The 21,121-nt window shown below is 44.4% G+C and overlaps 1 protein-coding gene across 1 annotated transcript in view; it reads left to right on the top strand.

Annotated features, from left to right (window-relative positions):
- HMGA2 (high mobility group AT-hook 2) overlaps positions 1-19,789 on the top strand; it is a 119,356-nt gene extending 99,567 nt beyond the window's left edge. Inside the window, exon 5 of the mRNA XM_061348486.1 lies at positions 16,612-19,789. Within this exon, the coding sequence (XP_061204470.1) occupies positions 16,612-16,659 (48 nt within the window). The 3' untranslated portion in view covers positions 16,660-19,789. The remainder of the gene's footprint in view (positions 1-16,611) is intronic.
- The last annotated feature ends 1,332 nt before the right edge of the window (positions 19,790-21,121 follow it).

The following is a 21,121-nucleotide window of genomic DNA, read 5'->3' as shown; positions in this document are numbered from 1 at the left end:
TGTGGTAGAAATACCCCAGAGAAACACTTCAGTAAGTTGAAAAGACGCTTCCAGCATCAAAGACATGAGACAGCAAATCCTTCACACCCAAGTAAGTGTGCATACACATCAGAGAGAGCGTGTGCCACTGTCCAAGCCCCTCCTTGCAGCCTTACTCAACTGAGCCTTGGCTGTAGAAACACTGGAAAACTGCCCTGGAGGTTGACCTGGTGCCTCAATTTGTTGGTCGCCCCAATGCATCCAGCAAGCTGTGTTGTGTGTCGTGTACTTTTCCTGGTTTTCCTGATACAGGGAGTCAAGAAGTTGTCAGATCCCAGAGGTAGAACTTTATTTTTCAATGATAATGTGGAATTTTATGCTTCAGTGTAGGGTGAGCGCATGTTGTGTTACATACACCACTCCAGAGCATCCTCTGAAAGTCTTGGTTGCCATTCTTTCATTATTGGGTTTCTTTAAGGCAAATAACTGAATGTTTTCCCAGAGGCAGAAGTGGGGGGACATCTTACATGCACTTGAGGCTCTTGGTACCCTGTGAACACATGCTGAGCAAGTGTTTATCACAGCTCCATCAGCTCAGGCTCACCGTACCTCCCTTCCCATGTGCAGCCTGGACCCAGTGGAGCTGCTCAAAGCTTTACCATTGGGGCTGAGCCCCAGACCTGTTGTGGGCCCTCCAGCTCAGTGCCCTGCCTCCCACCACTCCCACATGGGGGGACGATGCTTGTTGGAACTGGTCAGAGGTTTTGCATAAATAGCTTCATGGTTTTATCGACCCTTTTCGCCATAGGTGTCCTTGGAATTTTTGTTTTTCCAGAGCTTCCCAATATTATGATCACTTGGGAACTGAGTTTTTTAAATAAAAATAGGGTTTGATCTGGGGCCTTTGAACACTTCCACTTTGCAAAATCCTTCCAGATTTTGCCTTTGAGTGTTCTGGAAACATTTTTCTGATTTGAAAATGCCACTTAAACAAATGGATAATAACGTCCTGCGAAAAATGGCTTCAATTTGAAAATTATGTTTCATTGGTACCAGTTCCTGCTGTTTATATTTCAAGCAGCCTGCAAGGATGGGTTGGTGTAAAATGAGAAAGACAACATTAGAATACCAAATATGGGGACTACAGACAGAATTGTTAAGAAATCAGGTGAATGCCTGAACTGCGGCAATGGATCTACCATTGAACTGGGAGAGATTTCATTTGATTTTAAGGAAATCAGGAAGGTCTCATGCTTTCTTTATGCCTGCAGTAAATAGAGACTTGTGGATGGTGCTGAGCTTTATGCCCTTGCCATTTTTCTCCGTCCAGCACAAAATGGTGGCAACTGCATAATGTGGTTTCCAAAGGAAGACTTATTCAGTCTTATTTTACGACTGGTTTATTGTGACCGGGAAACTGAAAAGTTTGTCTGATGACTGAAAAAAAACCCAAAAAACCTCAAAACAAAACATCAAACGGCCCAGTTTTTGAGATAAAACCCAAAATAATCTGTTCTATGAATGGATGAAGCACTAGCCTGTTCTAAAGAATGAAGGCTAGAAGAGGAAGCCAGGTATTACTGACAGCAGATCTTGTGTTACATTATGACATAACTTCTGAATATACTCTGAATAACATAATTCAATGATGCTACACTTAAATATCCAAATCAGTGTAAGATTCAGGTTTCCAAGGCTTTCAGTGTTTATGATTACATAGCTATGATAGAGCAGCCATTGTTGAGATGGCTGCTTCCAGAAATTTGGCTGTAAATAAATAAGTTGAGATATTCTATGACCAGAAGGAAGTATATTCAGAGGAACAGGAGTATATTCAGGTATTCTACTAAAGAAAGACTTTTAAAGAGTCAGAAATGAGAAATCCATGCAGTGCTCTGAAGATGTCGGTTTCTGCTCTGTGGGGCAATTCCTTTCACATTTTTGTAGTTTCTTTTATGATAGGGGCAGGTTCACACTGGCCTCTCTCAGTGTGGGGATGGCAAAGACTTTGCCAGCAAGTACCGTTTAGTACAATGAGCACTTGGAGCCACAGGGCCATTAGCACAAATCAGTTTTACAAAGATCACTTGCATAAAAGTTGCTTTTGCTCACACCTCAGTGAGTACCGCCCAGTAATGACAACCTAGAAATAGCTCACCCAGCATTTCCACCAGCTCATGGAGAGCACAGAGGGAACAGGCAGATGGTTTTTACAGAGGTAGTTTAAGTATTGAAGTGTGCATCATGACCACTGCTTCAGTAGATTCTCAAATAACCCCTGCAATCCAGCCCTCGATCTTTGTGAATTACCAGCAGATGTACAGGTAGCCCTGTTCCTCTGCAGGCAGAAACTGGATGTTTAATGGAGAAAATCACTACATACCCCAATTCCTACCTTCCCAGTCCCTCCTGAAGTCAGCAGGTGCCTTAGCTTGCCCACAGGAACCAGAGGCACTCACCAAGCATCTGACCCCCAGGCTCCTGTCTCAAGTTATTTGGAACTTGGAAACCCTTTCTGACCTTTGCTGGGATCTGGTGTTTGGGTGGCCTACAAGGCAGGCTGAGGTGCTTGTCCCTGTGTCCCCATACACTGCCTAAGGAGCAGGGGTGCCCCAATCAGCACTGTGCCAGGTAAGCCTCTTGCTTCCTTTGAAGACATTAGCACTGAGCAGGGCAGTGTGCAAGTCACATTTTAGGGCAGTCTCTCAGTGCTGCTATTCCCCTTCTGCTAAAACTGAGGTGGTGATGCTCCCTTTTTGAGTAACACACAGTCACAATTTGATGTGACTAAAAAGGAATTGGATTTAGCAAGGTCGTTTTGCTTCATGGCTTGTCAGGGACTGTCTGGAAGGTTCAGAGTCTTGCCTGCTGCCATGTGCTGCTTGGAGATCTCATGTCCTTGTCAACCCGTTTCTGAGTCAGTGAATAGCAGGAGTGCCATGGCATAGCCCAACGCAGGAGGAGCCTTCAGCTCTGAACAAGAAAAAGTTTATTTTAACTGTTCAAACATGCAGCATTTCATTCCCTTGAGGCAAGCCCTGCAGCAGGAGGCAGCTTTCTGAATGCAGCGCATGTCACACATTTGCCCATTCAATATAGACATGCTCTCAGGTTGCTGCTCTTTCCCTGTATGGTGGGCAAGACCTGTCCCTAAAAGCACATGTAAACATTCATGGACTACAGCTGTTGAACCTCCCCATGCATAGCACTTGGAGTAGACACTGCAGTTGATGGCTGAAGGCCACAGGGGTAAGCTGAAACATTTCCCTCTCTGCCCTCTCCCCATCTCTTCCCTCTCCCCAGCCTGTCAGAGAAGGAAGCCCTGGACAGGCATGCAGTGGCTGCGGACAGGGTGGCTTTGTCTTTGACCCCATGACTGTGGCCGTGGAAGCTGTTTAGGGGGGTACTCCATCCAGTACAGAACTTAGCTCTGATTTGACACAAACTGCAATCGCACTAATCACAGTATCACAGTATGTTAGAGATTGGAAGGGACCTCAAAAGATCATCTAGTCCAATCCCCCTGCCGGAGCAGGAACACCTAGATAAGGTTACACAGGAACGTGTCCAGGCGGGTTTGAATGTCTCCAGAGAAGGAGACTCCACAACCTCCCTGGGCAGCCTGTTCCAGTGTTCTGTCACCCTCACTGAGAAGAAGTTTCTTCTCAAGTTTAAGTGGAACCTCTTGTGTTCCAGTTTGTACCCATTGCCCCTTGTCCTATCATTGTTTGCCACTGAGAAGAGCCTGGCTCCATCCTCGTGACACTCCCCCTTTATATATTTATATACACTAATAAGGTCACCCCTCAATCTCCTCTTCTCCAAACTATAGAGACCCAGCTCCCTCAGTCTTTCCTCATAAGGGAGATGCTCCACTCCCTTCATCATCTCAGTTGCCCTGCGCTGGACTCTCTCCAGCAGGTCCCTGTCCTTCTTGAACTGAGGGGCCCAGAACTGGACACAATATTCCAGATGAGGTCTCACCAGGGCAGAGTAGAGGGGAAGGAGGACCTCTCTCAACCTACTAACCACCCCCCTTCTAATACACCCCAGAATGCCATTGGCCTTCTTGGCCACAAGGCACAGTGTTGGCTCATGGTCATCCTGTCGTCCACTAGGACCCCCAGGTCCCTCTCCCCTACACTGCTCTCTAACAGGTCGTTCCCCAGCCTATACTGGAACCTGGGGTTGTTCCTGCCCAGATGCAGGACTCTATACTTGTTCTATTTCATCAAGTTATTAATTATTTATCAAGTTATTAATTATTTATTAATGATGGCCAGAAGAGAAGGGGCTGTGACATGTGCTTGGGAAACACCATTGAGGAAGATGGCTGGACAGGGAACAGTGTCTAAAAGCATGTCAGTCAAGAGTAAATTAAACAGTGCTACTTTTGCATGCACGTGGTACGTACTTAGGCCAAGATGTCCAAGAGTAACAAGAGTCTGTGCTGGTAGTATTTGGGTATCTAACTTCACAGACATTCAGGATCCTAGGCAGTACTCGACTACCCTCTGAGAAACTGGTTTAAGATGTTTACAGAACAATACCCAGACAGCTGAAACTGCCAGAACAATCAGCCTCTGGACTTAGAGCAATAAAAGTAATCAAAATGCTAATTAGCAACGATGAGGGATGTCAGAAAGCTGTGCAGGAAGGTGCCTGAGCTTCTCATAAAGGCTCTGCATCGTTCACAGTCAGCATCGTGTTTGCTCCTCCACACCCGGCTCAGGTCACTGGAAGAAGGTCTTTTTCCTGACATAGATATTATTAACAGATACTCCAGGGCTGTAAACCAGTTCATCTGCCACTTCTACATCTTTGCCATGCCAGTTCAGGACCGTGTAAATTCTGTGGCAAATGGTATGTTAAAAATGAGGTATTCTGCAATGGCGGTTAACACAATGAAAATCAAAGTTAAGATTTATGAAAATACATTGTTTTATCTGTTATATAATTTGCTGGGGTGGTCTGTTACAGTGTTTGCATACCAGTACTATTAAAAAAGCTTTGGCTAGGGAAACGAACAGCATGCTCAGCTCTTATTAACTGATATATGTCTTCAAACATATTCCGGAAGGAAGCAATAAGAAGCTAATACCGTATTTGATTCTGGATTTTGTATGACATATGGGGAATTCTATAAGGTCCCCTTGTAGCTCAAAATAACAGTCTTGGAACGGAAGAATAAGCAGCATTTCACAGCTACTCTGTCAGTCACAGTGGGGCATTTGTGGAATTCAGTGAATTTGGTTCCTTGAAATCACTGCTGCCATATACCCTGGGGTGACACCTGATCTCCCTGGGCAGTCCATCAGCTTGTGACACCTGGGCCAGACATTAAGGCTGGGATGGATAGGCCACATCTATGAGCATGTCTCCTCCCTTGCAGGTCAGAGAGGACCACATACAAAGGATTCATAAAAGTCAGTTCTAAATGAAATTGTGATAGATACTCTAAAACCATTTTCCCTGGTGGGGCTTCCATCCCATATCACTTCCATTGAGGCTGTTATGGTGCCGTCCCTTAGTGCTGTGATTGTATGAAGAAACCCAGATGGCAAGCACTGGCTGTGACAGACAGGCTGCCATCTGGGGGACCGTTCAGAGCTCATGGTCATCAGTTGCTTGTTGGGTATTGTGAGCACGGTGCTGCTTTGTTTATAGACAGAGTAATAAGTTTGAGAGTGTCACAGCTTCTTAGTAGACTATGCAGTGAGAATTACACTCCCAGATACTTCACGTTGAAGGATATAGGAGTATGTAGATGATTTTCTGAATGAAGGACCTAAACCTTTGGGCAGCCCAACATTTTTTAACTTCTTAAGTTTATCTTTACAGGACCTAAATGAATAAATGTGCTTTTCTCACTCTGAGGAAAGAGAAAAAGCCATTCAAAATGACTGCCTGGCTGTTGGGCATTATAACACATCACTGTAGCAAACTGTCTCGTGGATCTTTGTTCACTGGGATCCCAATGCCACAGATGGCAGATTCTCTATGAAGTTTGCCCCAGCAGATGGTGAGCATCACCATGATGAAGTTCCGCTGCTGATCCCATTGCAAGGCAATTCTGGAAATGCCAGAATGCTTTCAGAAAATGTTGGCCAAAATCTCTCTTTGGAAATCACTGTTGCTTATATTAAAAAGGGATATAATACTGCCAATGTACTTCTTGCTTTGCGTCTGCTCTGTCAATATGGTCAAATGTTTGGGGCTGATGTCTGATATCAGGTTTCGAGAGTTATTTGCCACACAACATCATGGGAAAATAGAAGGAAGGAAATAAAAAAATTAATCACCCACTTTCTGCCTGAATTCAGATCTCAGATTTCCCACATCCTAGTATTTAATTTCTCACAGAGTTACCAATGGTTGATCTCACGGCAGGATTAGTGGGAAGAAAAATGAGAGCTCCATTGAAACCAGACTTGAGTCTGGAAGGAAGGGACGTGAGCTGTAGGACCTGAGAGATATCAGATTCGAGGCAGTGAATGGCTTTTACCCCCTCCCCTTCCATGATTCCCATGCTTATTTTGAGGTGAAATCTGAAAACTGAAATCAGAGCAGCAAAGAGACGGTTACAGTATGGTAGGCAGCTCACCCATCACTTTAATGGTCTCCTGAGAACTGTGTTATACAGTGAGACATTAACTGTAATTTATGTTAGTAATTTTTTATGTTTAGGAAGAGGAGAATAAATTAACACTGAGGTATAAATTGCAGCAAATGTCTCAGTCCTAAAAGAAAACACGGTTTGAACACACATTTCCCCCAGGATACCTTTTGTGATTTGGTTAGAGAATATAGATGTGTTCAGATGGAGGAGAAACTCCCATAAAAGGTTCTATAATCAAAAGTAATCACTATCTTTTAAGTTGGCCAGCCCTATTCATTTTGAATCAGACTATCTTGCTTAGAGAAAGAAAATGCTTGGCCTTGTGGTAGCGTGCATCGCGGTGCCGATGGGGCTTGCGAAGTTGTGTTGTTGCTCCATGCTGAAGAAGACCCTACTTTATAGCCCTTTCCACCAGGTTGTGTGGAGATATTCAAGAAACTGGCAAAAATCTTTAAATGCATAACTCTAAATCCTTTAGGAGTTGAACGTATTAAGATGACAAGAAGAGTGTGTCATTAAACCATACCTACCTTTTTTGGATTACCTGATATTTGTAGATTTATTGGCAAAGATGGCTTAAATTAGGGATATATTTTTAGCCTGCAGCATTACATAATAAAATAGCAACAGAATTCTTTGCAGTAAAAAAAAAAGGGATTGGGGGGAAGGGGGGGTGAGTTTATTAAAACCAACACAAACTTCTCAGATTTTGGGCTTTTGCCTGCCCAAAGAGGCGCTCCATGGTTACACAATCAGTAAAGTCTGCAAGGAAAGCATTTCCATTACCCCGTTCTGCTCAGGAGTCATCGCTCTGCTCTGCCTTTCGCTGCAGACCTGCTGTTTAGTCTGAAACTGAAAATTAAACCCAGAGCTTCAGCTCTCAAAGTTAAAGACTCGGCTTTGCTCGCCAGCACACGGCCTCACCAGTGTCTGTGTGGTTAAACTCTTCAGAAGTTTTTAAAAGTGCTTTACAACTCTTGTTACGCTTTACTGTTTTTATTTTGGGGGTTTGGGGGTAGTTGGGGTATTATTTTAAGAACAAAGAAAAACCATTTAGCGGAATTACATCATCAAGTTTCACATGAACTCTGCTGGACCAGATTGGAGAGCCCATCTCGCTGTCTTTCACTGTTACGTTTCTCATCTGGGGGCTTTTCAAGGCACGACCCATGGAAGGTAGAGCCTTCTACGTTAAAATCCCTCCTTCGGAAACCAACTAAAAGAGAGGAAGAGGAAAGCCGGGGCAGACTGCGGAAGAGTGACGGCAGCAACGGAGCCCCCGTGCCCCTGCCCACCCCAAGGGCTGCGCTGGCATGGTGCGGGATGCTCAGCCTCGGGGCTGGGCTCGTAAATATGTCACTGGTGCACTTCCACTGTGAAAGGCTCTTTTATCTTCCCTTCCCGCAGCCCTTTTTCCAGTGGGTCTACGGGGCCGGCGGCTGCCGCTCGGTCTTCCCGCATGGCTGGGCCCTAATGAGGTGTGTGTGGCTCTTGGCTGCAGGTTTTCAGTCTCTCTTTCTCAATACTTCAAAGCTGCTGCGCCAAGGTTCAGACAAGTTTGATCACTTGGCAAAATCTCTGAGCCGGGATTCAAAAGGGAAGACGCCTTATTTTGGTATTTATCATTGCAGATAGAGAGGTGCTCCCAAACCGCAGAGTTGCCAGTGGGTCTGTGGACAGAGCTGTAATGCTTTTTGAAGTGATAAAGGATTGGAGGTGAATAACTTCTGGCAGTTGCTTCCTCTCTGTAACAAGTAGTCATTTTTAGGGGGGGAAAGGAATAGAAATCTAACAGGCCTTCCCTCATTCTCCTTTTCATGTTCTACAATAGGGGGGAAGTGGCAGAAGGTAAACCGTGGGGGTTTGACCTCCACTTCAAAGTCTGCACTGGTGTTCCTTTCCCTGCTCCATTCTTGGGACACCTTCACCGTGATCCCCCTTGTGCTGCTCGACATAAAATAGGCACACAAATTGGCACTGTTTCAAGTACCACAGGGGCTCAGGAGGAAAGCAGACTCCCTCAGGCTTACCTGTGTGGGCTCCAGGATCCTCTCGGGCTTTGTTGCTTCCAATGCCACAAGAGAGCAGAGCTCGTGCAGTGACCTGCACAAACCTAAGGATTGTTAAAGGTTGACATCCACTCTTGGTTTTTGCTCTTTCACCTAATTATGGTCATATGTATTGCTGATTAGAGACTATTATTAGAGCCTCTGCTTGCCTTATGCTCCAGACTGGGTTTTGGCTCTGAAGTGTGGTGTGCGAGCAGTTTACCGCTCCTCCAGTTTACAGCTCCACAAGAGGTTTGTAAGAGCAGCTTCTCAAAGCTGGGGTTAGTCCAGCTCAGTTGTATATGTTCCTAATAGCACTGCTACCTTCTTTTCCTTAACATTTTATTTCCTTCCCACCAGAACTGTTTACGTCTTGTAGGGTTGAAGCTGTCCAAGGCAAAACACGGCTCTGCCAGTGTTAGCGCAGCACCCGTGATTGCTTCAAGCACCATTTTCACTTCAGGTCCGTGCTTTGCAGGCTTTAAACCGTGCTTCCTGCAGAAATTCTCCCCGACTAGTGCTGAGATTTTGCTGGGGATTTTTAGTCTCCTTTTAATCACATGGGGAACAGATTCTTTTTCAAAGTGTTTTGACCTGCTTAGGTCAAAAAGGCACTTGCTGTACTCAGATGCCAAAATGTGTTTAAGAAATCTGGCCTGACGTAATGTAGACAGCTGAGTCTCAGTTTCAAAAGGCTTCAGCGCTCAGTGAGTGCCCTGCTGCCTTGCAGAAGCCACATTGCCGAGTTAACTTCAGGGCTGCTCTAAAATAGGTGGCAAAGTTGGGCACCTGGAGCTGAGGTTCATTCATGCCCATCTGTAACAGGCATTGAAAAGCAGAGCCCAAGGCAGGTACTTTTTAAGGTATCTAAATGTCAGCCGGTCTAATTCCCGTCTCTGGAAGTATTCAGTGTGAGGCTTTAAAAGTGTTGTGTCAGATAAGGCTTTTCTCTCAGAGTAACCAGGGAGACTCGTTATTATATCAAATAGTTCCCCTAGTGGGAGATAAGCTAGGAGATGGACAAATGTTTGTGAATCCCCCTTAATCTAACAGGAAAGAGAGATCTGAATCTCTATTTAATAAAGAGGAATGTCCTGTCCTGTCTTGTCCTGACCTGTTGGGATCCTCCTGAGCACTGTCCTAGTCTCCTTGTTACCTGAACCTGTTACTCAAGGGCTGTAATTTAGCAAAGCCTTGTGAAACACTTCCTCCAGCAGAAGAAGGGGCTCTGTCAGAGTGGTTCCTGCGCCTCCCACCTTGCCCACTGTTGTTGGCCTTTGTCATGCTCAGCAATAGCTGAGTCCCAGCAGCTTCACTCTGCCTGCCCCAGCTAAATCACTTCCTCCAGCAGCTGGGGATGTGGATCATCCAGTAATCCCTATGAACAGCCTTTTTGCTAGTCAAGCGGTATCATTCCTGCAGCAAAAGGAAAGGACACCCTTAACTTGCTTATTAAACATGCAGCTCAGAAGCCTGGTCACCTGCAGGACAGCATCAGTGCTTTGCTTTGTTCTCTCTGCTCCTTTTCCATCCCTCACAAAATATTTGATTATTTATATAAAACTGGAGTGACTTCAACAGAATAAAGGTGCGTCCTCCACACACAACAGCTGGATGGGTGTAAGTTGCTTCATAGAAGATAGAAAACACTGATTGAAGTATCAGGTTCAAATCAGAGATCATGAGGATTTCAAAACAAGTCTGCCTGTGAGTTTCCCAACCAGTGCTATTGTGTACATGAACATTCAAAGCTTATCCTTGCTGTCTATTGTGCATTGCCTTCTTGAGCATGGAACCTTTGAAGACATCTCCAAGTCAAAATGATCTTTAAGGCACTTGCCAACCCTTAGACTGCTCCTAACAGCAGCAGGCAGCTCTGCATATGCCCAACGTCATGCACTTGGGCACTGGGAACGTTAAGCAGCAGCTCAGCAAGGCTCCTTGCTCTTGTCCAAATGCTGGACTCACACTATGGCCAAGCCTGTAGTCTCTAGAAGGCTAACATCCTTACATGAAAAGGTGGGCCATTAGAGGCTAAGTCCATAGGAATTTACACATTTAAAGTAAAATGGTAGTTTCCACTCCTTAAATCTCAACCCAAAACTTTCCCATCAGTTGCCATCTTTGTCCCTCTGTTTAATGTCATTTAAGTACTGAGTTTTGCTTCCTTGGGGAGACCTGCTTGGTCACTGCCCCAGGGCTGTCCCATGCCTTAGTTAAGGACTGCAGGAGCAGTGCTGGGAGAGGGCAGTGAGGCTCCAGAACTGCTCTGTAGGCAGAGTTTTTAACTGTGCTTTTAGTCACCAAGTTAAAGAAGTTGTGCTCCTTCTTGCAGTGACAGGAATTTCTTGCTTGTGGGCTGGTTTACGTGTATGTATTGGGATGTGGAGTTTCTGTATTGAAATGATTTCCTTAGGTGCCCTTCTTAGAAACATGCTTTAATCCAGCAGTAAGAAGAGTTGTGTGGCCATTCTGTACATGGCCATGGTGACCTCTTCTGCCCCGTTAAATCTGTTTATTGTGATGTGTGAAGTAAATACCTGCATCAATTTGAGCTCTAAATCCAGGTTCTGGAGTTAAACTTTGCCTTACTGCTGAGCAACAGCTGTCCCTGAGCTTGTCAGTGTGCTTTGCAGAATGAAGTAGCTCGAAGCAGCCGATCCCACCCGAAGCTTCACACCAAGCCAACCTACCGAGCATCTGTTAGTGCTGTAAGGATTCCTAAAGCAGCTTGGTGTGTTGGTGCTGTGTCTCAGCTGGGTGCAGCCCGGCTCCTTGCATCTGCAATAGGAGCCACTGCCTTCAGGGACTCCTCTGAAAGTATTAGCGTGCATGCCAGGGGATTTCAGACAAGTTAACAACAGACAATGGTCCACAGTTTGCAAGTTGCTCTTGTCAGCAGTTCTTTTTGACATATCTATTCAAGCATACCCTCTTGGGCTTAGAAAGCAGCCAGCGAAATCTGTGCCAATAGCTAATACTTTGCTATAAAATAAAAGCTCTGACAAACTCGGAGGCTCCGTGTGTAGTATTTCTGTGATGCTGCAGTTCATCTCGAAACATTGGCTCCAGTGGTTTTAAATCCGCAGCTCAGAAATTCACGAGCAGGAGGTGAAGAAAACCGAATCGCCAGCTGAATTGTCAGTGAGCTTTGTAAGGCAAAGGCAATTAACCTTGAAACAGCCATAAAGGAGCTTTGCCCCCGGGGTATTAGAACAGAACAAACGTTTCTACAGAAATGCCAGTTGCCCTCTGCAGGTGGGGGATGCTCTTGTCTGAGCTTTAGGAACCAGACGCACATGGTAGCGGTTATCACTTCACATTGTTCCTGCAGCATACTCTGGTTTGTTTCCCACAGTGGGGAAGCTTGAAAAGCAGGGATCATTGTCACGCTGGAGAGGGTTAGCGGGGCCACACGTTTCAACCCTGCTGGTCTGTGCCCTTTTAGGTGTCCCAGGGGATGAGGGACATCAACACAAGGCAGACAGGCATGACACAGAAGACCAGGACCCTTCTGGGCTGGCTGCTAGATACCAGATGAAATACCCAGGGCTTCTAAAGCAGCCCTGGGCTCCTATCTTCAGGCAACCAGATCCCACCAAGGATTGCATGCTGGGCAAGTTGAAATAGACATGCTGGCTGCAGATAGCACTTCTGACTGAAGCCTGCTGTCCTGCCTCCTGGTCCTTTTTGTTACCTTCACCACTGTTAAATCAGGACCAACAACTGTGGTGCCAGCCCCCCTGCAGAGTACCCCTTCAGAGGGCAAATACCTGCTTTGAGCCATTGTGAAGCATTTGCCCTTTATCATCTTCTGGGCCCAACATCAGACAGGCAGGAGGGTCCCAGTCCAGTGTCCACATCTGGCAGACGATATCCCTCCAGAAAAGACCTGTTAAACATCTGTGCACATAGGAGCTTTGGAGAAAGCCTTCTTGGTGCTCTTTCTTGTGGGAGAGACAGCAACCCCCCATCACTCCCTGCTTGGTAGGGCAGTTACAGCAACTAAGGGAGGAAACAGCTCAGGGTGTTTGTCGTACAGCTTGCAGCTTCTCTTGCAATATCACTCTGTGATAAGTATGCATGGAGCCAAGTAAAGCTGCTTCTGCAGCACATTGTCATGCCAGTCAGCCCCTGAGGATGCACGTATGTGGGGCACACAGATGCACAGGGATATTGTCTTGGCAGCAGGGAGTAAAGGCGGAGTTGTGCATGGAGGTATTTGCCTTGCCCTTCAGGTGCTTGTCCTATTTACCCTATCTCTGCTTGGCTGCGCATTCCCTGTTAGCCAGCTTTGACCAGGTCTGAAGCTTTCTCAGGTTTCTCTTTGCAGTCGATAGCCCAGCTGCTCCCCAGCTTGCTGGAGCAGAAAACAAATAACCAGGGGAGTAGCAGTTCAAGGCAAAACTGGGTCAATGAACATTCACGCTCAATTAACACATGTCACCATTCTGTCTCCACAACTGCAGTGAATGCACCTAAAAAGTGAGAACAACCTGAATTAAGGCTGCTGTGCAACGTGAAACCTTTGCTTCTTGGCCGAGCGTTTCCTGTGGCGGTGGTGATGCTGAATTTATGCTCTGCGTGGCTATCATGCTGTGACTGAATGACTTGGGTTTCTGATGTATGCTCTAATGACCACGCTTTCCTTCGTGAGCTTTGCCCTTCTCTTCAACTTGATCAGAAGCACTTTTGCACTTACAAAGTGTTTCACTTTTGGCCCAGGGACTGATCCTATGATACATGGCTAGGCCATTGACCTTGGTGGGTCTGTGAGGAGTTGCAAGTGCCTGGAGGGTCACAGAATCACAGAATCCGAGGAGTTGGAGGGGACCTCAAAAGATCATCTGGTCCAACCCCCCTGCAAGAGCAGGGTAACCTAGAGTACATCACACAGGAAGTTGTCCAGGCGGGACTTGAGTATCTCCAATGTGGGAGACTCCACAACCCCCCTGGGCAACCTGTTCCAGTGCTCTGGTGCTAACTGATGGCAAAGCATCCTTCCCCTGAGGTGCCCAGTGCCCTGACATGCCAAGCAATGCACTCAGTGAATGACTCAGCAGAGAGCTGGTTTGCAACAAAGGAGTGCACAGTTCAAAACGCCTGCCCCCCTCCATCTTTTGGGGAGACATGTGCTTGTGGGTGCTGTAGAGGCATAGGGTGGGTTAAGGATCACAGCTGCACAATCTGCTGATATTTGCAACCATTTTTTCACAAGTGCAAAAATTCCCTCTCTGTTCTGGTCTTACACATTTGCATTTTCTCTTTCAGAACCTCTACTTGCTTCTTCCTTTGGGTCCCTTCATGCATATATGTCTGATTTGTATTATCCCTTTGTTTGAATTGTAAGCCCTTCAGAGCAGCAATCATGTCTCCATCTGTGCCTTGACAAGGGACTTACATGATAGCTTGACTTAAAACCACCCGTCTGTAACTGAGCTATCCTAGGCTTTTGCAAGGAATGAACTTAATGAAGGAAAGTTTTCTTTTTGCTGCACAACAATCTGATCCCTTTGCCAGCTTTTCTTCATTAAAAAAAGTCTTTCCCAGGACTGATGTGAATTCAGAGTCTGCTGGTATCAAATATTTTTAATAATTAGTTCATTATTTAATAATAATTAAATAAGTAATTTAATAAGTATTTAATAAGTACTACATGTATTTGGGGGAGTTTAGCTTGATTTTTTATTTCTCATCCTTCCAGGTACTACAGGTACACACATTTGCATGTACATACGCAGATAAGATAAACTCATCCCTCGTTACATGAACATATATACATATATATATATATACACATGAAGGAAGATCTTCTCCTTAATTTTGATGGTCAGTGGAGCAGGGGCTATAAGTAAAAGGAATATTGTGAGGTTGACAGTAAAAATCACTAGAGTAGGCAACTCTTTAACTAAAATAGCTCTCTGTGGCCACCCTGGCTGGGCTCTGAAGTAAGTCCTTCCAGATCCTTCGCCTCTCTCCCATCCTTCCTTATGCTGTGATCGGAAGTCTACCTTCATGGAAAATGAGTCCATCAGGTTTCAGTAGTCTCCTGACAAGCCAAGCATAAAACAGGGAGCTGCTGCTCCACGCTCACGTGTACACTTGGCGTCTTGGGAAGCAATGAGGAGAGGCTCAGGGCGGACTGAGTTGCTGGGAGGAATTAAGCATGTGGTCATCATCAAATACCAAACCATGTCTACCTGTATTATGTTAAGAGCACAGAACCCACAGTTGTGATTTTTAACTGAAATACTTGGCTTGGAGGCAAAGCCAGTGTTTGCCGTGATCATCCTGAGTTCTGAATTACCGAGGCTCAAACCAACGTACTGTCTCTCCACAGGCAACCCAAATTAGCCCTTCCTTAGATGCCTGGACGTACCATTTTTCTTCTTGACTTGCATGTTGTAACAGTCACAGTCCCCGTTCTGGGAGGAAGATAAAGCAGGGAAAATCCTTTACGCGTTAATGGGATCCGATGGAGTGTGAGCTCAGGTCCCTCAGTGCCGCCAGGGATGGAGTAAAATTTGCTTGCTCCTTTTGTGAGCTGGGGGTCATTTCCTTAGCAGCACTGTGACTGAGTTGTGAGGAAGAGATTGTTCATCTGCATGATAGATCGGTGTCTTCTGGAATCTAAATATTAATTGAAAATCCAGGGTCAGAGGGCAGCTGATGCTTGACTTTGCTCTCTTTCCTCTATCCACGGCTTTGCTCATGCTACATCTTTGTGCCTGGTGCTTGAGAGGGTACCCCAGCGTCATGGACTGTTTCCTAGTCAAGAGGTATAAACCTACTGGCTTGAATACCTGAGGCCCAAGCTTTAGCAGGGGGTAGGGGTTTGAAGGGAGAGGGGGGACCGTTCGCTTCATGCTTTTCACATTTCCCACATAACCCAAAGCAGACTAAACAAAACCAGTGTGAAATCTCATGGCTTGATGCTGCTTTGGTTGTATTTTTTAAGCTGTCATCCATTTATTTATACTTCTGTTTATTTCCTGGATTTACAGCTTTTTTCAGTCTTTTCTTGTGGGGAGGTGGCAGGGGGGGAGCTTAAAACCTTTTGAAAGGGGATTGCAGTGAGCAGTGGCCTATGATTAAAGCCCAGTGTTTTTCCTTGATGCTGCTCCTCCGCAGTAGTGTCACACATGGTAGCATTTAGGAGCCCTTCACAGCTGAGGTGTTTCAAACACTAATGAATGGAAGTTTGGTCATATAACGCAGGCAAGCTTTAAGGCATGCTTTGCTGAATGGTGTACTGTAGTGGCCTGGGAAAGGAAGAGAGTTATAAATTGTGTCAGTTAGCCACCCAGACAAAATGAAGCCATGTGGAAAATCAAATCTATTAAAGTATGAAGACTGTTATAAGCTGTTTTAAGCTGGTCATTCTTCAAAGGTCTCAGTTGGCTGAGGGGGTAAATTCCTCTTCTTCCTAGATCTTTTTCACGTGCTGTCTTAGGCGATGATAAAAACCAACTTTTCACTGACAGCCCCTTTCATTAGAAATGTTTATTGCCCCCAGTTTACCACCCGTGTCCTGAAAGGTACTGCACATTTGTTAAATAAGCAGCGTAAGAGCATCGTGTTTGGTCAGGCCTGCTGAAGGCAAACATGAAGGCAGCACTAGGGCGGAGGAGAACAGCCTACAGGGAGGAGAAAGCTTTCCAGAGCCTTAGCTTACCTGCTCAAAGTGCTTTCCATTTTCTAGCTGTTGATGTCTTCTGGCCATAAGAGGCCCTTGACAGAGCATGGCACAGATGACCTTTTCTTGGCACTCCTTGGGGTAGATGGAAAGCCTGGTAGAGAAAAGTGTGGGGATCAGAGAGTAGGGGACCTACACCTCCTTCCCAAGGTGGGGGTGAGATGTCACAGCAGTTGTAAAGGGCATTTTGTTAGCTCAGGAGGTAGTTGTCAGCAGCATTAATACACACAGTTGCCACAGCATTTATTCTTCCTGTTTGTGTATTCTAGGAAGAGACCGAAGAAACGTCCTCACAAGAGTCTGCAGAGGAAGACTAGGAGACCGCACCACGCAATTTCTACCTCATCAGCAGTTGGGTCTTTTGAAGGGAGAAGACACTGCCTTGACCACTTATTTTCTATTGCCATGGTCTTTCCACTTTTGCCTGGGGGGGGTGGGGGGGGTGGGAATTGCATAACCTTAAAAAGGATTTGACTAATCATCTTTTTTGTAATCCCTTCACAGTCCCAGGTTTAGTGAAAAACTGCTGTAACACAAAGGGGACACAGATTAACGATGCAACCTTTAATTACTGTTTTCTTTTCTCTTAACCTACTAATAGTCCATTTGAGCTGCTAAGTAATGGTGAGTGGGTCAAAAATTGCTCCGAATCGGGTTTATGTCATTCACTGCACTGCATCTAAACAATTAACTTGTAACATAGTCATTATAATGGGCATTGAAATAGGAAAGGCTGTGTGTGTGACACTAAAGCCTTGCAGCTCTTCCAGGAACCCACTCCCTACTTAGTGAACTCCCTGTTTTAGAACACCAAAGATAGGGAATACATACTACTCTTTTTTCTCTTGTAACCTTCTTGTAGACTTGTACTTGATTTTTTATTTTATTTTATTTTTATTTTTTTTAAGACTTACTGTTATTTCAGGAAAAAAATTGAAAGCTGATCTTTCACTTCATTCAGCTGGTAAGCAGAAGAAAGAAATCCACACGAGAAAGGTACTTTCATTTTGCAAAAGGGAAGAAAGACAAAGATACGTTGTATAGTAATAGATACGAACATATCAGCACAAGTAGTAGTAAACGAAACGAGCAGCCCTCATCTTCTGGATGATAGGAAGCCAGAGTTGGCTTCCTGTAGATCCAGGCATTTTCTATGGAAACAAAAATAACTGACACCAAACACCTTATGCCATTAATGACTAAGTCTTTACTGAGAAAAGCGTTTTAAAACATACAGAAAGGTACCTCAAAATTAACCGTGTATTTGTCCTAACAAAAATAATCCAGATGTTTTGCTTAGTTTCGCCTAATTCCATTCGCCCCATACCAGTATTTCAAAAGCATTGCATCCCTCCTCAGTACTCATCAGTCCTGATGTAAGAACAAACACCACGTACCTCAGCTAAGCTCGTGCATTACTTTAAGCAATGTATTTTGACATAGGATGGTTCACTGAGCACCTTGGTGCCAGTGACGTTTTTCCATCTTTTCATTCAAAGCAGCACTTTTAGCACCAGATGCAATATTACCCCCACTATTCAGTGCTACCTCTGATTTTTACAAGTAACTCGACAGACTGATAAATACATGCTGCTATACACATTCAATGCAGGAAATTTTTACTGGGTAGATAAATCATGAGTATCTGCGTTTTCCCCTTATTTCTACTTCCACACTTGATTGCAGTTAAGGAAGCAATATCTTCATTGTGTTTTGGCATGACTATGTATTTTTCTTTCTCTTGGTTTGTTTTTTTTTTTTTCTGTTTTGTTTTGTTGGGTTTTTTTTCAATGTACTTACCCTATTCTCTGCTAGACTTCTGTGTAATGTACTGTTAACTTGAATATATTTTTGTACTGAATTGCTGATAGGTTTGTGAGGATAATTTTCTGCAATGACACTACATGACATAGAAAAAAATTTAGCTGTAATGTTTAAATATTACTGTCCAAGTTTGTACCTCAAATGAATTGTTTAAAGAAATGGACTAATTGATTGACAAAGACCTACCTCCAGACTTTAAATAGAATGAACTTGTTACTTTCAGCATTAGTTTTGAGACGTTGGAAACAGTTAGGACTGCAACTAATCCCTAATTGAAAACTATTTTTGTAAAATAACTTGTGGAAAATGAACACATTTTAAATTACTTTCGTATTAAAAAAAAAAAAAAAAGAACAAAAAAAAAATAAAACCCTTCAAAGAAACTTGAAGCTTTGTAGGTGGGAAGCAACAAGCTCAGCTTTTGCATAATGCAATCACAAATATGTGTTTTAAAAAAAAAAAGAAGAAGAAATTAGTAGATTGTAAGAAAATACTTGACAAGTATTTTCGTGTATTTTACACAAATGTGATTTTGTAATATGTTTCAGCCAGATTTATTTTAAATGCTTCTTATGTAGAGGTTTTTTTTATTCTTCTCTCTCTCACTTTTGTTGTTCCTTCTCTTTCTCTCCTCCTGTTTTGCTTTCTCTAGTTCTGTTTTAGTTCTCTTCTTCCTCTCTTTCCTAGTCAGTACTTTTTACCATTGTATTAATAACTGGGCCAGGGGTAGTTTCTCAGGAAGGCGTCTGTTAGGATGGCTTTAGTACCAAGCCAAATGCAGTTAAGATAACTACTTACTGGCTTCTTCCCAGAGGCAGTGTCAAGAAATACGGACCCTCCTTGAAAGCCCACAGAGGGTTCAGTGGCGGAAATCGCTGAGAAAGAGCTGATCAGAGTATTACAACTAGACACGTTAATACCGAGTGAAAGAGAAAGAATCCTAGCTCTACGGTAGCTCTAACAGGCCAAATCCAGTGTCACTTGAAGGCAGTAGAAGGAATTCTGCTGACTTCAAAGGGCATCGAATCAAGCCTTAAGCAAGTCCCTTTTGGGGTTTTATTTTTGCATTTTTTAAAACCACAGTATTCCGTGGATGACACAGAAATAACGGCTGGGTGTGCGGCACACTTCAGCCTCTGAGAGACTTACCACTCTGAGGAACCGAGTCTTGTATTTTCTCTATATTGTAGTACAATCAAAACACATTACTACCTCTTAGGGCCTACTATACCTCATTTGTTTTCAGACTGAAAAATCGCATGTGGCCACGGAATCAGTGAGAACATCATAAAATTTTTTATATATATAGTTTATTTTTGTGGGAGATAAATTTTATACGACTGTTCTTTGCTGTCAGTGGTCACTGCTAACTAAGACTGGACATTTAACTCTTTACCATTTCTGCAAGAGAGGTGTGTTTGCAGGAAAAAAAGTAAAAAAAACCCGCTTCAAGATGTTTAACTACAGTTTACCTTTTCTTTTGAGTGTCTTCTAACTTTGCGCTTTGTTCTTCGTGTAGAGTTGCTGTCTATGATTGTACTTCAAATCGCTTGCTTGTTGAAAATGTTCCTTTAATGGATTATCACAGTCTGTTCAGCACAATAAACATAATAGCCTCTGTGATCCCCATGTTGTTTGATTCTTAGACTTTTTGTCACAGTTCCATAAAATGGGTAATAAAGTTTGGTCACAGTGACCAAATTTGTGAAAGCTTTGCATGCAAGGAGTCTTCTTTTTTTTTGTCCCAGGACCGTAGGCATGTGCCTGAGAAGTGCATTTGCTGTTAGGGCTGGGTGCTCAGCAGATGGACACATCCCATGACTCTCCCCTAAAGGTGAGGCACCCATTCCTAGCCTGGGACTCGCCGTGCTGAGCTAAGGGCTAAGCCATGCACTCTGGATGCTGCAGTCTTGCCCACCAGACTGGAAACACCATAGCAAGGGCCAAGCTTGGGTTTTGTTGGCTGGCCTCAGACCTGCCTCTTGGGGATACATCAAGATGATGAGCCTTCTCCTCTTCTTAGGCAAGACCACAGTTTGCATCCAAGTTTACGGAGTCTCCATTCTGCAGCCATTAGGTTAAAAAGAGCGGGTACTCAGAGCTGCAAAGACAGGGTTATGGTCTGGGGCACTAATTGAGGAGCTCAGAAAACTCCATTAAAAGCCTCCCTCCTGCCAGACTGTCACAGGCAAGTTGGGCAGGATTCTTCTGGCTCCTTCTCTTCATTTGCTCTTTTATGGCCCTCCTGCCTGTTACAGAGAGTTTTAAAGATCACGGTGACGTCCATTGATTCATATTTGCAGCTCTGCTTCTCTCACCTAAGGTGGTTGCTCAGATATCAATTCCTCAGATGTTTAGGTTTACACATTCTTTGTGCTCACTCATTTGCAAACTCTTCCCCTAATCTCCTTTGGCCTAGTAACCTCTGCTTTCCCAAGGGCTTCACAGCGTGTTCTCTTTGGACTTGCTTACTTGTAAAATAACCAAAACACAATCACAAAAGAAAGCATAAAGAAGTAACACCCATTCAGTCCTGAGTCAGACATGTGAGTAATTGCGTTCCTCACATTGTGTATCTTCCTTTCTCACCCTCCTCGGTGGTATTAAAGAATCATTCCACTTTTCAGACTTCCTGGTGGTCTTCTTCCCTGTGGCTGCCATCATTCAGGTCTTCCTGTTGCTTTATCTGATGTGATGCTCCAGCTGTAACCCACCCACCTAATGGATCAGCCAAGTAGCTGAACTTCTGTTACCCTCTGCTTAACTCCCCTCTGCTTATTAGTCATTCCTCCAGCTTGCTGCACTCCCACTTCCCTTCTCGGGGCATCCTCCAATAAACTTCTACACGCTTCTTGCCACAGTGGGACTATTTGTGTGTATAAAACTAATCAGCTTCTGCAGGATGAAGGCCTGTGTTTGTCTAGCAGCCAAGAGTGCTTTATCCAAGATGCCTGT

Source organism: Neopsephotus bourkii, unplaced genomic scaffold, assembly GCF_033783945.1.
Source record: "Neopsephotus bourkii isolate Nb327-2 ecotype Australia unplaced genomic scaffold, CSIRO-AGI_Nbou_v1 NB_359, whole genome shotgun sequence".
NCBI classification, from domain to species: Eukaryota; Metazoa; Chordata; class Aves; order Psittaciformes; family Psittacidae; genus Neopsephotus; species Neopsephotus bourkii.
This window is presented reverse-complemented; position numbering and strand designations above follow the sequence as displayed.